Source organism: Neovison vison, chromosome 5, assembly GCF_020171115.1.
Source record: "Neovison vison isolate M4711 chromosome 5, ASM_NN_V1, whole genome shotgun sequence".
NCBI lineage: Eukaryota > Metazoa > Chordata > Mammalia > Carnivora > Mustelidae > Neogale > Neogale vison.
The window spans coordinates 27,510,044-27,527,868 of NC_058095.1; the positions used below are offsets into that span (position 1 = coordinate 27,510,044).

General features: G+C 38.2%; 1 protein-coding gene across 1 annotated transcript in view; it reads right to left on the reverse strand.

Moving 5' to 3' along the window:
• The window catches only part of EFCAB5 (EF-hand calcium binding domain 5), a 175,546-nt gene that overhangs the window by 146,687 nt on the left and 11,034 nt on the right, over positions 1–17,825 (reverse strand). Inside the window, exons 2-6 of the mRNA XM_044248235.1 lie at positions 10,423–10,476; positions 8,502–8,574; positions 6,481–6,530; positions 5,885–5,947; positions 4,594–4,675 (exon numbers count right to left, since the gene is read on the reverse strand). Of these exons, the coding sequence (XP_044104170.1) occupies positions 4,594–4,675; positions 5,885–5,947; positions 6,481–6,522 (187 nt within the window). The 5' untranslated portion in view covers positions 6,523–6,530; positions 8,502–8,574; positions 10,423–10,476. The remainder of the gene's footprint in view (positions 1–4,593; positions 4,676–5,884; positions 5,948–6,480; positions 6,531–8,501; positions 8,575–10,422; positions 10,477–17,825) is intronic.

Here is a 17,825-nt window from a genome sequence, read left to right on the forward strand (position 1 = left end):
TGGGGGGGGTGGGAGGTTGGGGTACCAGGTGGTGGGTATTATAGAGGGCACGGCTTGCATGGAGCACTGGGTGTGGTGAAAAAATAATGAATACTGTTTTTCTGAAAATAAATAAATTGGAAAAAAAGAATAATTTTATATCCTACCTAGATAGTATCCACCTTTCTGCCCAGGAAAAAATTAAGTAGTGTATAAGGAAATGCTTGAAAAGCCAATATTTCATCTAAAGAATGTCTTATGTCCAATAGTGAATAATATTTATGAACCTCCTCCCAAGTATTTATTTCCTCTTTGGCTAATTCTCTTATTCCAATATGGGGGCAGTAAGGAGGGTAGTATAATGCTTTCCCTTACCTCTCAGTTCAATTTGCCAACAAATTAGCCACATTTTTGAGGGGAGGGGATGTTTCCACTCTGGTTCATCACAATGCTGATTAATATGAAATGATTTTGTTCTTGTTTTAAGTAAGTGTGGGGCGCCTGGGTGGCTGAGTTGGTAGAGCAACTGCCTTTGGCTCAGGTCATGATCCCAGTGTCCCAAGATCAAGTCCTGCATCAGGTTCCCAGCTCCATGGGGAGTCTGCTTCTCCCACTGACCTTCTTCCCTCTCATGCTTTCTCTCACTCTCTCTCTCTCAAATGAATAAATAAAATCTTTAAGAAAAAGTAAAAAAAAAATACATAAGTGTGAAAGAGTTATTTAAACTTTGCAGGTTTTTTTTTTTTAGATTTTTTAAATTTATTTATTTGTCAGGGATAAAGGGAGAGAGAGTGAGCCAGCACAGGCAGACAGAGAGGCAGACAGAGGCAGAGGGAGAAGCAGGCTCCCTGCTGAGCAAGAAGCCCAATGTGGGACTCGATCCCAGGACGCTGGGATCATGACCTGAGCCACCCAGGCGTCCCTAAACTTTGCAGGTTCTAAGTTACTCTCTTTGCTTTCACCCTCTCCAGCATAACCCAAAGAGAATCCTCTCTTGCTTTAAAGGTAGTGCTACAGATATAGAGTAACTTAATATCTACCCATCTGCCATGGTTCATATGTGCACCCACACATGAACTAGGACATTCTCTATCTTGCTGTAGACTACTGGTGCTTCGTTAGTGTGCTTGGCTATGATAGGTTGCTAACCAATAACCCTAGTGTTTGCACTGATATGCAGAGTGGAAGATGTGTATTTTGTTACAACTCTAGGCAAATACTTCTATCTTTTTTAAAATTTATTTATTTATTTGTCAGAAGGAGAGAGAGAGAGGGCACAAGCAGGGGGACCAGGAGAGGAAGAAGCAGCTTCTTGCTGAACAGGGAGACCAATCTGGGGCTCGATCCCAGAACCCCAGGATCATGACCTAAGCTGAAGGCAGATGCCTAATGACTGAGCAGCCCAGATGACCCCAAATACTTCTCTCTTAAAGCCAAAAAACCAAGAAAAGAAAAGGAGGCACAGCAATAGTAGGGTTAACAAATCAGGATTCTAAGCAAGCCTATCTATAGCTATCTTTTGATTGAGTGACCTCTGAGTTCAAGGATCATAAATTACAGCACTGCCCAAGGGTAAATTAATTCTGGGGTTCAGTTGAATATAGTTTCAGACAGGTACTGGATTTCTTAGCAGGTCTATGCTTAGACATTCCTAAACCTTTTACAGATTGATTGATTTGTTATATATTCACTCAATAATAATAATGCCTCATTTTTGTGGCAGGCACTATACTAAGCACTGGAATTCTTTCTCAGGATTACCTTCCTAAACTCTTCATAGCATTAAGAGCCTTTCAAATTCTTCCCCAACATGTATACCTTCACTCCTATATTAATCTACCTTCTAAAATATAAAGACTTCTTCAGGTACTTTGGGCATAAATGCTTTCAACTAAATAAGTAGGGACAGAAAAGAATTCCATATTCATATTTTGAAAGGTTCAGCCTTAAAAGTGACTTTTATCATTTCTTGCACTTAGTTCATGGCTCCCTGCTGGGTATGGCCTCCATACAAACCTATTTAAGGACATGTATAGGAATGAATTATTATCCACATTATAATAAGCTTTAGCAGATTCTTTCTTTACAAAAGAGCTTATAACATTAGTGGGACTGGCTGCTGATTAAACTGGTTCAAATTGACCCAGCAGGGCTATTCAACTAAATGTGTGATGTTCTTCTTAAATACAAGCCCTGTCTGAAACTCAGCTGGCTTGATTCTTAACATTTGTACAGAAGGTAGAATGACTATAAAGGAGGAAAAGAAGCACTCTTAAATACTATTAGAATTAAGATTCAATAGCTATAGGAAAATGCATTTTCCTACAAAACTGTTGATCTTAGGGTCATGAAATAAGAACAGAGTCTAGCAAACATATTTTATTTCCTTTTAAATATTTGATTTTTAAGTAATCTCTACACCCAACATGGGGCTTGAACTTAAATCCCCAAGATCAAAAGTCCCATGTTCTACTGACTGAGCCAGCTAGGCATCTTGAGCAAACATATTTTCAAAAAACGACTTCTCAAAATATAAGTTAAACTCATACCCTGAATAGTATAATAACTAGGTAAAGAAATGAGGAATTCACATGTACACTTAAACACAATATTTTCTTAGCAAAGATATGTATTTGAGTGCATTCTGAGAGTTGCCAGACAAGACAACATCATTTTAATTTTGACAAGTACATAACAAGAATAAAGACACTTCCTTTGGTATTTTGAAATTGCATTAACAGTTCCTATTCTCACTTCTTTATTTTTTAAAGATTTATTTATTTATTTGACAGAGAAAGAGCACAAGTAGGCATAGTGGCAGAGGGAGAGAAGCGGGCTCACTGCTGAGCCAAGAGCCCAATGTGGGGCTTGATCTCACGGCCCTGGGACCGTGACCTGAGCCGAAGGCAGATGCTTAACTGACTGAGACACTCAGGCGACACCTACTCCCACTTCTTACACACACACACACACACACACACGCACACGCACACACACACACACAATGAGAGATTTAAAATACTAGGCTTAATAGTGACTGGTCACTGAATAAATAAGCACATTGTATGCCAAGTGATATTGCAATAAGCAACTGCAATGTTTTCAGTATATATCATATACTGGAATGAATAGACTTAAACAAAATACATTTTCCTTTACCATACATTGAAAAGCAACAACAGAAATTGGAAGTTGAAGAACAGTATATACCACAAACTCTTGACTGATAAGTTTTCTGGAGAGGCAATCAATTACATGATAAAATACATGTGTGAAGTTTTGCATGTGCAGATTTTGTCACAACCGGATTAAAGTGAAAACCTAGTTAAATTTATAACAATTCTGTTTGACATGTTTAAAATTAAAGAGTTTGTTTAGAAACATTGCTGAAGGGCATTGACTGGGCTGGCTCAGTCAGAAGACCATGCGACTCTTGATCTCAGGGCCATAAGTTCAAGCCCCACCTTGTGTGTTAGAGATTAAATAAATAAATAAATTTTAAAATAATTATCAATATATAATTAATGTAATAATTAATAACCAATAAATTAAAATAAATATATAAATGAAATATAAATAAATAAGTAATGAATGTTATAAATAAATAAATAAACTTTAAAAAAAAACCTGGCTGAAATGATTAAGGTAAAGTATACGTAGTGGTAATGGTGGTGGAGGGTGGGAGGAGGAAAAAATAAAATCAAGAAACTGGGGCTGGGAGGAGAGGCAGGTGGAGAGGGACTTTCCAAGAAACTTTTTACAAGTTAGTATAATACAAGCTACAAAAATATTACAAGTTTACAATAAAAACAGAATAAATGTTGGAAAGTTTGGTTCTTAAGGTGTACATAGTATAATACATGTTAATAAGAAAAATAGTAAATAATTGTTTTTAATCGGTTTAAGAGACAGAAAACCCTTTGGAGAAAAAGAAGCACCTAAAAGTTTCAAGTAGTATCTATATAGCAATTTATAGTTTAGAAAATGCTTTAATAACTATTATCTAATAATTATTATTGTAATTCAATCTTTCACAGCCTAGTACATCCTACACACTTAATGCTTTAAACAAAACAGAAGCAAATTTCAATTAATTAAAATAGTGTCTGTCAAATAGTGTCAAGAATTTTTATTGCACAGGATTTCACTAAGTATCTGAAGTTAGAAGAACTATAGTGAAAGGGATGAATGTCTTTCTCACTTGGTTTTTGTCTTTGATCCTATAAATTTCCAGTGTGCATAATTATGTGGGATTTGGGTTAAGGGTGGGGCTAGAAGTCAGAATAAATGTGTGGCCAAGTACAGAGGTAAAAAGGAGAACCAAAAAGACAATAAACCCACCAAATCACTTGTGTTCTTCATTTTACATTTGCATTAATGAGTATGTCAGTCAGCTCTCGACTAAATTTTCTCTTTAAGCATGAGATGAATAAAGTGGCCTCAGAGGTATTAATAGATGGTGAGGGGAATACATTTTTAAACTATTTCCCAAATTGTATTTAAAGTACCCCTGAGATTATATTTTTTTTAAAGGCAAAATCTTAAGAAATGTATCCCTGATGAAAATATAATTGTATTAAATTCCATTGTGTTGGGGAAAGGCTGGTTCTCTACCTTGGGATTTTTCTTCTGCTGCTGCTTCTGCCACATTGCTCTTGGTGTCTAAAGCAGAGCTGCCTGGTTCACTCTGTGAACTCTGAAAGGAGAAAACAATCATCGATTTCAAAATGAGTTACTTTTCCTCAAAGTTGGATCAACTCTCCCAGTTAAAGAATGCAGATAAGTGCCTTGTAGGAATTACCAAACATACCTGGTTCATTTTTCTAGACTTTAATGCTGTGTATTAGAAGCAAAGGAGTAATCACAGTCTTACTGCATCAACAAGATAAAATGCATTGGCTCAACATGTCATCCCAACTGCCTGTGGCTAACAAAGTGATATGCTAAGAATATTATTCCAGATGTACATTAATCCTCAAAGTATTGTGTAAGCTCCACAATACTTTCTAAAAACTAATTTGAAACCACCGTACAGTGAAATTTTGAAAATGCTACTGTTTTACTATTAGAATCACTTTCTATGTTTGTGGGGGAAAGAAAAAGATTTTATCTTAACTGAAGAATTAAAGCTTAGTTTTATGGATAAATGATGGCAAAATAGCTTTTTTGTGCTCATGCTGATGTAGTTTTGTTTGTTTTGTTTTCATGCTGACATAGTTTTAAAAGGATGATAATAGAATATTCTTAAGACTCATATTGGTGAACTTAATGGTGAATCATATTTTTAATTGCCTCTCCTTTTCTCTAGAATGTTCTTCCTCATTGAACTCTTGTAGTCAAATAAACACAAAGCTACTTAAAATATTAATATGGAAATTACAGTTTCAGAACAAATAGTGAAGTTACCCTAAAAGTGGGTGGTTATTGTACTCAGGATAATAGTTCTGTTTTAGAAAGAACCCTTTATTTACCTATAATTTATAATAGCTTTTCACAAATAATTTACCTGTCCATGGAAGCTTCCTGCAACTGACTCAAATGAGTCATTTTTTTTTTTTTTAGGATTTTATTTAGTTATTTGACAGAGAGAGGGATCACAAGCAGGCAGAGAGGCAGGCAGAGAGAGAGGGGGAGGGAGGCTCCCTGCTGAGCAGAGAGCCCAATGTGGGACTCAATACCAGGACCCTGAGATCATGACCTGAGTTGAAGGCAGAGGCTTAACCCACTGAGCCACCCAGGCGCCCCTCAAATGAGTCATCTTAATGATTAACATGGGTTTGCTCTTTTCCATTTGCCATTTTATCTTTTTGAATACCCACACATTTTCTTTTCCTTCTTCATAAGAAAATTAATTTGTCCAGTTTACTCTCCAGTATTAACATCTGATTATTCATGAATACTCTACCTCAGTAGGCTCTTTTATTTCAGTTGCTTCCTCTAACCCTTCTTTGTCTTCTTTTCCATTTTCCTGAAATGGAAACAGTGCCAGTAAGTGGTATCCAAAAGAAGCTAAAGATAAAACTAACAGCTTATACTCTAATATACCAAGATTTTTATGTAAAAAAAAATTATGTAATGGACAAATATCATACCAAATAAAATCATACAAAGTAGTTGTATTAACAAATTCAAACAGACTTGTTATAAATGCCAAAACTAGAAGATTACTGTGACCCAACTATTATTTGACCCCTCTCACACCCCTTTTTCTTAAGTAGACTACATGCCCAGCATGGAGTCCAACCAGGGGCTTGAACTCATGACCCTGAGATCTAGACTGACCTGAGATGAAGAGTTCAGATGCCTAATAAACTGAGCCACCCTGGCACTCCTGACCCCCTTTTTTCCAGCACTTTTGTCACAACCTGATACAGAATACTTCAACTAGAAAGAGAAATAATTAAATGATAAAATATGATATTGCATCTCAATTTTCTCAAGAACGTTGACTCTCAAATCTTCTCATAGTTAAGTGTTTAGAAACCTACGTTTGCCACGTACCTGAGCAGGTTTGTGTTCCTCTTGAGATGCTGACTCACTCATCTGGGCCACTGAAAATTATCATCAAAAAGTAGGGAAAAGTATTACCAGACCAATATTAATAACAAAAAAGAAAGAAAGAAAATAGTAATAAACAACAAAAAGCACTAGAGAAGACCAAAATCACCCCCAACCCCCAATGCATCCCACCATTCTATTGAATGGTAAGTTCTCAACTGCTAAACTTTTCAAACTCTGCTACTGTTACTGCTGTTGTTACTGGCCAAAACTAGATTAGTGCTAAGCTAGTGCTAAGGAGACAGAAAAACTCAACATTAATAATCACAACCATTATCATTTTAAAAAGAAACACACACACACACACACACCAGCAACAGTAATGCAAGTGAATTTTTTAAAACATTATCATCCTCAATAATTTTTGAAATAACAGTTCAGATGAGGTGGAATGAAACTTTGATGGCTACCCAATTCTCACTACAGAGCACTTCTTTTTTGAATGAGGAGTTCTGAGAAGAATGTGGTTTTATCCTATTTATTCATATTAAGGAGTTAAAGTGGATAATTATCAGATCTTTACTTCACTGAAAATGACTATAGATTCAGCCACAAATTATCAAAATCACTGCTGTGCCAAAAATCATTTGAGAATTTGTGTATATTTAGGCAAAGTGCTATGCAAAAAGTAAATTTTATATCCGTGGTCTATACCTCTAGGGCAGTTACAGTCTAGGGATTACTTAATTTGAAATGGTATCTTTATACGGTGCTAGAGTATTTGCATTTCTTTTTATCAACACAGCACATGTTCTAGTTGAATAAACCAAAATTACTGCCTTTGGAGACAACAGATTCCAACACGTTAGAATAGCTGCCTTGAAGCCTTTTTTGAAGCAATTCATGAACAATAAATAATATAAAATAGATTCCTTTGGTAGGTCCCAATTGTACATGCTCACAGACTGCTTTCTTTGCTTATGGTGTCCATCTTTTGAAACTGCTAAGAAGCTCCCTTCCATTTCTCTTAAAATCCATTTTGTTTGGATGCACCCAGATAAATCCAATGCAATAAACCTTTATTGGGGGCCTTGTTTATGCAGGCAGACATCAGGGTTGAAAAGATGAGTAAGACCTGCTTGGGGAGACAAGAAAACTTCCTTTGAAGAGTTCCTAGTTTAGTGATGGAAAAAGGGATAAACAGAGGCAATTTAATCTGCAAAGTGCCAATGAAGACATGCATGTAAGATGCTAAGGAACACCGAGGGGTAAGCAATTACTTTTCCCAGGGAGGTCAAGGAAGTTCACAGAAAGACAGATTTCTAAACTGGATCTTAACAGGCTAATAAGACATTTTTGTGTAAAGGAGCGGGGGAAGAGTATTTGAGGCAGAAGGAGCAATACACAGTAGGGTATGCAAGTTCAAAAAGTGAAACACTGATCGAGCAGAGCGTACTTATATAAAAGAAAATGGCAGATATGGCTGAAAAGGTCACTTTTCCATCTGTAAAGTTTAATCATGCGGAATCAAGGAGTTTGGACTTTACTCTGTGCTTTTTAAGCACAGTATAGATGTGATCAAGTTGGTGTCTTTAAAAAGTTACCTCCGCCAGTAAAGACTAGAACTATGAAACACTGGGGAAAGAGAGCATGAAGGTAAATTTTGTACCTGAAATGTTGCATCTGCAGTAAATGGCCCTCACTCTAGTCTAGGTTCTGCTAGACACTGCCAATACCCTAACCATACCCCTTCAGCTTCACTTTTCAGTATATGTGCATGGTTTCTGACCGCAAGTGCCTGGAATTCTGAGCATTTCCTGCCAGTCCAAATGTGGGGAAAGGCAAGAAGGGCTTGGGAGTTGGTATCTTACAGGAGAAGCCCTCAGTCAGTAATGGATAGGAAGTTGCATAGAGTCCCATAGGTGGAACATTTCTGTCTCCCAGACTTCCCCAATGGGATAGAGCCTCAATTGCCTACAGTGCAATCTGCCCAATAATACAGGCATCCTTCATTTTTCCATTACCTTTGTTTCCTGGAACCGCCTCCCAGATGAACTTGCACTCAACTCCTTGGATCAGGGTCTATTCTGTGGGAACCTAAAGTAAAACAGATATGATGATCACGACTGGGGGCAAAATTGGATCTAAAGAGTGAAAGAGAAATAGTTGAGGTTCAAGGAGTGTTTTTTTTTCATTATTTATAAGGCTTAATGGATGATGATGCCATTTAATGAAATAAGGAAAAGAGAGAACAAACAGGTTGGAGGAATGGTAAGAGTTTGCATTTGGAGGTGTTAACACGTTTAATATACCTATTCAGTAGTCTATAGACATTTCCAGTAAGAATCTTAATGACACTGAAATATATTATGGTGCATTGGTAGGAGGTTGTGCAGAATCAAGTCCTTTGGAAAATGACAGAAGCACTGTCCAGTCTGAACAGTACTAACTTGCATTTCAATTACTCAAAGTGCATAGCGTTCTGCACACCTCACTCTCCCACCCATGAAATTCTAGAGTCATTCTACTTAGATTATCAGCTATGAGACAGAATTTTGTGAATCTGTTAAGAGACCTTTATATGCATTCCCAATAGATTTATAAATTGGTGAATTGCAGCATTTGGCATCTTGATTGGCAAGACTGTCAGTCATATATGACAGGGTAGCCAGTTATTCTTGAGGAAGGGGTTTCCCAGTATAAGAGAGAAATCATGCACGATTCTGATTTGTCAGACTAATAGAAGATCAGAAATGTCATTTAGCTAGATTTCATGATTCTTAAACCCCTGAGTACTGACAGAAAGATGCATTTGCAGGAGGATGTTAGTGGAGCTCACCCAATAAGAATATCTTCTAGAAGAAGAAAAAAAAAAAAGATAAAGATAAACCCTTGCTGATGAATACTTAAAGGTAAGGCTAGGAAAGAAAAGCCAGGGTAAGAGAGCGATGACTGCTGAGAATGGCAGGACATTCCTACAGTTTTTTACCTGCATGCTGCTGGCTTGACCCCAGTTATCAGCCTCTTCAACTATGCATACACCACAGCAAGCTACTGCAGCCCTACAGGTATATGCCAACAGCCAAGGTCTAGAGAGCTATTGGTGGATCTGGATTGAACCCTAACCCCTGTCATTGGTCTGCACAGCTCCACTCACTTGTACAATTGTACCTTACAATTGTACACCTGCAAGACACCAGCTCCAACTCCCATCACTGGCCTCCCCTGCCAAACATGTGCCTACAGCTAGCCCCTACAGTCACACATGTACACAGTGACAGCCAGAGCCATTGCAGCTGCCTGTTTTCCTGCAGTTGTCCCCAGCCCCTGCTGAAGGCCCTAGACTTCACCGGTACACATCTGTTAGCAACTCGTCCCTGCAGCCAGCCTCCTCAACTGGCCCCATAGCCAACTGCGTACACACTGTCTGGCTATGGCCACTATCACTGTCTGGCATGGTCCCTAGCCAGTAGACTAGAGGTTCTCTTAAAGAATCCAACAGTCCTGGGATGCCATGGTGGTTCAGTTGGTTAAGGGTCTGATTCTTGATTTTGGCTCAGGTCATGACCTTGGTGTCCTGGGATCAAGCCTGTGTCTGGCTCTGTGCTTAGTAAGGAGTCTGCTTTAGAATTCTTTCCCTTTCCCTCTGCCCCTCCCCCTGTTTATGTGCGCGCTCTCTCTCTAAAATAAAATAAAATAAATCCTAAAAAAAATAATCCAACAGTCCTTGCAGCCATTGTGCACTGCCTATAGCTGTCACCAAGGATCATGCAGTTGTTGATTTCATGGATCATAGCTTCCTGAGCCAATGAGACACCATGTCACCTCCACCCTTCCCCATCTACAGGCACTACATACCTTCACACTTGGCATCCTGTAACACTAGACCAAGGGTCACAGCATGTTCCAGCATGCCCCCAACTACAGTTGAAGGTCATTCCTTACCAAAGTCATTCTGTAGGTCTGGAAGAGCTGACTCTTCTTCAAATGCACAAACACCTACAAAAGTGACAGGGATCACAAAGAATCAAGGAAACATGACACCACTAAAGGAACATAGTAAACTTCCAGTAATAGACCCCAAAGAAGTAGAGATTCACAAATTACCTAAGAAATAATTCAAAATAATTATTTTAAAGATGCTCAGAATGCTTCAAGAGAAAACAGATAAACAGTTTGATGAAATAAGGAAAATTAAAAAAAAATAGAATGAAATGATAAGTCCCACAAAGAGAAAAACACAAAAAGGATGCCAGAAATTTTAGAGCTGGAGAATACAAGGACTGAAATAAAGAATTCAACAAAGAGCTTCAATAGCAGACTAAACAAAGCAGAAGAATCAGTGAATCTGAACACAGATGATTTATTATTATTAATATTGAAGTATAGTTGATATACAATGTAGTGATTTGACAAGTCTATACACTATGCTGTGCTCACCACAGGTGTAGCTATCATCTGTCACCATACAATGCTATTATAATACCATTGACTATACTCCTTATGCTGTACTTTTATCCCTGTGACTTATTCATTCCATAGCTGGAAGCCTGTGTCTTCATCTCCCTTCACCCATTTTGCCCATCCCTTAATTCTCTCTCCTATGAGAGAGAATTTTTGTTCTCCATATTTATGAGTTTGTTTTTGCTTTTTGTTTGTTTTATTTTGTTTTTAGTTTCTATATATAAGTAAAATCATATGATATCTGTCTTTCTCTGACTTACCTCATTTAGCATGCTCTCTGGGTCCATCTGTGTTGTCACAAATGGCAATATCTCATTGTTTTTTTATGGCTGAGTAATATTTCAGTGTGTGTGTGTGTGTGTGTGTGTGTGACATCTTCTTTACCCATTCATCTACTGATTGACACTTGGGTTACTTTCACCTCCTTGTTATTGTAAATAATGCTGCAATAAACACACAGGTGTATATATCTTTTCCAATCAGCATTTTCACTTTGGGGGGTAAATACTCAGTGGGAACACAGATCATTTGAAATGATCCAGTCAGAGAAAAGGAAAGGGAAAAAATGAAGGAGAATGAAGAAAGCCTATGGGATTGATGGGACACCATTAAGATAAACTATGTATTATAAGAGTCTAAGGAGAGGGAGAGAGGAGCAGAAAGCTTGTTTTAAAAAATATGTCTGAGAACGTCCCAAATCTGTGGAGGTAGTTGCACATCCAAGTTCATGAAGTTCATAGGTCTGAAAACAAATTCAACCCAAAGACATCTTCCCCAGGACACATTGTAATAAAACTGTCAAAAACCAAAGACAAGGGCACCTGGGTGGCTCAGTGAGTTAGACCTCTGCCTTCAGGTCAGGTGATGATCTCAGGGTCCTGGGATCGAGTCCCGCGTCAGGTTCTCTGCTCGGTGAGGAGTCTGCTTCCCCCTCTCTCTCTGCCTGGTTCTCTGCCTACTTGTGATCTCCCTCTGTTTGTCAAATAAATAAATGAAATCTTATTTTAAAAAAAAAAGCCAAAGATAATGATAAATCTTGAAAGCGGCAATGGAAAAGAAGTATGTCACTTACGAGGGAACCCTATAAGACTATCAATGTATTTCTTACCAGAAACCTCACAGGCCAGGAGAAAGTGAGGGTGATATATTTAAAGTAATCTTATCTGGCAAAATTCTCCTCAGAAATGAAGGAGAGACAAAGTCTTTCCCAGACAAATAAAAGCTGCCTTACAAGAAATATGAAATTCTTCAAGTTGGCACAAAGGGACACCAATTATTAACATTAAAATATAAAACATACTGATAAATATAACTATAATGTCAAATTCAGAATGCTTCAATACTGTAATATGGTAGTGTATTAATCAGTTAATTCTAGTATTAAGATTAAACGACAGAAGTATTAAAAATAACTATAGTTACAATATTTGCTAATGGATATACAGTATAAAAAGATGGAAGTTTTGGCATCAAAAACAAAATGGGAGGGTAAAAAGGTAGAGCTTTTGTATGTAGTTGAAATTAAATTGAAATCCACTTAAAATAATTATTATAATTGATATTTCATGGTAACCACAAAGCAAAAACCTACAATAGATGCATAAAGGCATACCACTATGGAAAATCATCAATTCACAAGGGAAGTCAGTAAAAGGGGAAGAAAGAAAAAAGGAACTATGGAACAGTCAGAAAATCATTAACAAGATGATATTATTAAATTTTTCCCTATTGATAATCACTCCAAATGTATATGGATTAAATTCTCCATCAAAATGCATAGAGTGGGGGCACCTGGGTGGCTCAGTGGGTTAAAGCCTCTGCCTTCAGCTCAGGTCATGATCCCGGGTTCCTGGGATTGAGCCCTGCATCGGGCTCTCTGCTCTGCAGGGAGCCTGCTTCCCTTCCTCTCTCTCTGCCTGCCTCTCTGCCCACTTGTGATCTCTGTCTGTCAAATAAATAAATAAAATCTTTTAAAAAAATGCATAGAGTGGATGGATGGATGGATGGATGAAAAACAAGACCCAACTATGCTGCCTAAACAAGAGACTCATATCAGCTTTAAGGATGCACATAGGCTCAAAGTGAAGGGATAGAAAAAAAGAGTACATGCAAGTGAAACCAAAAATAGAGCAGAGGTAGCTATACTTAAATCAGACTTTGAAATAGACTTTATGCCAAAAGCTGCAACAAGAGACAAAGTCATTGTACAATGATAAAGGGGTTAACTCATCAAGAATTATGGGTTGCAGAATTATAGTATTAACTGAATTCACATCCCAGCCAAGTTACTCATGTTAAAATTGGGGCACTGATTAGGAAGAAGGACCTCATTCCAAACTTCCAGCATTCAGTGGGACTAGGAGACTAATAATCTCAAACTTCTGAGTCACTCTGGGTCTCTCTTGCCAATGGAGGCAGTTTGTCCTCCTGTATTTTGGAGACTAGCCTTCACTAATTTGAAAACCTTGCAGTAATTTCTGGGGCAATTGCCTTACTAGGAGATGCCCATTTTCCTCAAGACTCATTGCAACCACCTCTTACTTCTAGGAGACTCATAACTAAAATCAGAGTCAAAATGCTCCAGCAGGGTGATTACAAAGAATGACCAGGAAAAATAGTTTTTATAGCAAAAGATTTTCACGATTTGCATATATAGTGGCATAAACCCAACGAATATGTATTAGAGTATATCATAAGGGAGTTAAAGAAAGGAGCACAGAATATGGTGCTGAGTTGTTAGAATTTGTTAATATGGATACACTTGTCAGAAATTAAGGACTTCAGGTCATAGCTTCTATAGCTGGAAGTGATTTAAGAAGAAATCTAAAGGCTTAGGGAGATAGGAATGTTGGAGCAGATTTATTATGTATTGACCTGCACATCCACTCCCCTCCCCAGTACATCCTTTGAGAGGATCCTGGGGAGATCCCTTTACTAGAGCATTGAAAAGTATATTAACAATGGGAATACCTGCATCCTTGAAAAGTTCTATGGTGGCTTTCTTCTATAGGTTAATCAGGTGGGTTTCAGAGTAGTAGAGGCCAAATATTGGTATTCAGCCACCAAAGACAAAGTAGGCACATTTACCATAAAAAGAAGTAGAAATAGAGTGGTAATCAGATTTATTTTATTTATTTATTTATTTATTTATTTTTAACTCTCAGCAATCTTTGTGGCTAAATGATTATGGTGGGCCTAGGAATAAAATAGATGGTCAGCCTACTGAAATGGTCATATATATATATATATATATATATATATGATAAAAAATCCATATATGGTGGCTAAAGATATGGCTCTAGTCACCACCATGGAGAGTTTTGACCTCTCACCAGTTTCTAGGCCTAAGCCCCATAAGCCCCATAATGAAGGCAAAGTTGGATCTCCTTGAAGGAGGATTTTGCAGCACTGTCATCAGTATATACTGAAAACCACACAACCTGTGGCCAGCTCCTAAAATGACATATGCCAGGGGGGAAAATACCCTGGTATTACACTGATGTTAATTCCTGGGAACTCTTAAGTGCCACCACAGTCCACCAGTTTAAGTAGGGGCTGTGGTAGAAGGTGAGAAATTTAGTCTTTTTTTTTTTTTTTATGTAACAGCTTAGGATCCTTTATTTACAGTTCTCAGTTTAGAGGCTTATGAGTGTAGAATGTAGAGGTTGCTACTAGCTCCAGGTCTAGGGACAGAAATTTCCAGTCTTCCACAGTTAAGGGGACCTGTTGAAGTGGAGGTTAGAGCCTTATACTCCATAGCCGGTGTTGTAGCTGACTTTAGTCTGGCGGGGGCTGTGGAGTCATGAATGGGTGGGGAGGTATAAGAACCTGGCTGTGGTGTCCCTAGAGTTGGTCCATAAACAACTGGAATTGTCTGTATCTTGTTTATGAAGGCATTGTATGCTAGAAAGACAAAGCTGTTGACAACAGCACCACAAAGAGGATAAGGAGGACAGCCTAGCCAGAACCCAGGAATTTCTGGAGGACACCTGAATCTTCGCACTGATTTTTCTCCATGCTGAAACCTGCATGGACATGGAAGACTTTGCTTGCTGGGATGTCTAGCAAAGTATGGTACAGTATGAGGGTCTCATGAAGAAGAATTGCTGTAATGGCCAAGGCCTGACTTGGGGTGCAGGATCCCGTAAGATTAGCACTATTTCTTTCAGTGGCAATAAAAAGCCAGAACACAATTGAATTGGTGTACTGATGAGGTAGGTCTTCAGGTCATAACTGAGTGTTAATCTTGATGATGCATTGACCATCTGGTTTTCCTTGGGGGAAGAAATCTGAAGAGGTTTTTGCTTTTACAAAAAAAAAGGCAAAAAGTAAAAATAGCATTCAGCATTTGTTTCACAGCAAGCTGTTATAGAGGCAGCATATACCCTAAGCTCCTTCCCCAGGAACCATATTCACTAGCTCAGCCTTCAGCAACTATAGCTTTGAATTGTGTCTGAGCATTTGTGCTTCATCTTGATGTATTTTGTGCATCCGTTAGCAAGATGTGTCCTAAGAAATCAGAAAAGCCTAAGAGATTTGATTTTTTGCATCCAGGAATGCTCAGAAAAATTTTCCATATAAATAAATGGTAATAGCATCTTTGCTTTACATCATTCTGGCTTACATACAGTCTCACAGGAATGTCGTACTTTCAGATAGTGGGGGAAACCTGTACTTTCTTCACTTGGCTTCCAGGATAACAATATCTGAGTTTTTCTCCCACCTCCCTAGTTTTTTGTTTCTCTTGTTGGTTACTCTTCTTTTCTCATTGTTTGTAATACTGGAGTGCTCCCAGAGCTTAGTCCTTGCACCTTTCCTTTTATTTTTTTTAAAGTTCTTATTTTAATTCCAGTTAGTTAGCATTCAGTGTGATATGAATTTCCAGTGTACAATATAGTAATTCAATAATTCCATACATCACCCCGCACTCATCACAAGTGCCCTCTTAATCCCCACCACATATTTAACTCATTCCCCACTGTCCCACCCCCTGAGAAATTGAGTCCTAACTCAAGTTTGAGTCACAGTAGATAAAGTAAATCCATAGAACCACCCTACAGTGATTTCATCAGTTCCAGGATGTATAATTAAAATAGATACATGGTAACTGGCAGAATTTCCATATTGGCTTTCTGATCCTGAAATAAGGAGCCTTATAGTATAACAGGCCAACTTGTAGCCCTTGGGAACTCCCCTATCCCACATACATATATACCAGGAGTAAACAAAAATTATTGTTTTCCTGGGGTGGTAGAATGGGCAATTACAGAGATTAGTAACACCAATAAAGATTTGAAAGAAGCAGGGAGTGATGAAACCTATCTCATGCCAATTTAATTTGCCTGTTTGGATGGATTTTGGAGAATGACTGTAGAGTATTATAAATTTAATCAGGTGATGTCTCCAACTGCCTTCCATAGGTGATTTCTTTACTGGAGCAAATCAACAATCCCTGCCACCTGGTATGCAGTATTGCCTTAACAAATGCTTATTTCTCCATACAAGCTGGGAGAGAACACCAGCAGCTATTTGAATTTACTTGGCAGGCCAAAAATATAACTGCATTCTCTTGCCAGTGCTACGTCAGTTCACCTGCTCTCTACCATAATGTAGTCCACAGAGATATTGAGCATTATGACCTTCCAATCAGCACTGAGTTGGTCCAGCACATTGATGACATTACAGTCATTGGATCTGGAGGATAGGAAGTAGCAAGGTCTTTAACTGTCTTCATAAAATATACGAAACTAATATAAAATATATGAAACATAAAATATACCAAACTAGGGGATAAAAGATAACCTCCATTTCTGGTATCAATTTCCATATCAGTCAAGTGCAAGTTACTACATTATTATCTCAGCTCTAAACTCACCCTTTTGTATTCTTCTTTGATGCTGGAGCTGGGACTCTGAAAACCACACTTCTTTGCCTTGCCAGCTAGTTCTGTTAGGCTCTGCTAATTGGTGGCACTAGAGGGAGACCCCAAGACTGAAGAAGGATGAGAGAATTGCTTCTTCTTGTCCAACTCAAGACTGTTTCCTGGGGCACCTGCGTGGCTCAGTCGTTAAGCATCTGCCTTAGGCTCAGATCATGATCTCAGGGTCCTAGAATAGAGCCTCGCATCAGAATCCCTGCTAGGTGGGAATCCTATTTCTACTTCTCCCACTCCCCTTTTTGTGTTCCCTCTCTCGCTGTCTCTCTCTGTCAAATAAGTACATAAAATCTTAAAAAACAAACAAAATAAGACTGCTCCCTGTGAACTTTTGGTTCCTGTATGCTTTACCCTCTGCAATGCTTCTTTATCCTGGTAGCAGCATGTCCTTTCTATAGCAACAACTGAATCCAGTTTGTAGTCTTTCTACAGTTCTGCACATTTCATTGACTCAAAGACACCAACACCAGCCAGTGTTCCTTCCAGTCTGGGTCCTATGCAATCCCTCCTCTAAACTCAAAGACACCAATACCAGCTGAGCAGCGTCTTCTCGGTGATCTGAGTTTCAGCTCTGTGGGGGTTACTCTGTTAAGTTTGTAAATTTTTTCCTTTTCTTCTTCTTTTCTTTCCCAGCTCTAGGTGCAGTAACAGTTGCTCCCGCTCTCATACCTCAGATGTCTCTTTTTAGCTTTGCAGTCGTCTACTTAACTTTATATCTAATTAACAGTTCTGGTTAAAGCATCTATTCAAATAACTGGTGTGATTTCTATTTCCTATCTGGACACTGACTATTCAAGTTAATAAAAGACTGTTAAATTTTATTAAAAATTACAACCAAGTGAAGGTACTATATGAATCAACCATACTAAAGCTATTATGTATGCTATCTGTACTAATTAATATATCCAAATCACTTTGTAATTAGTCATTTCAAATGTAAGGAATTGGA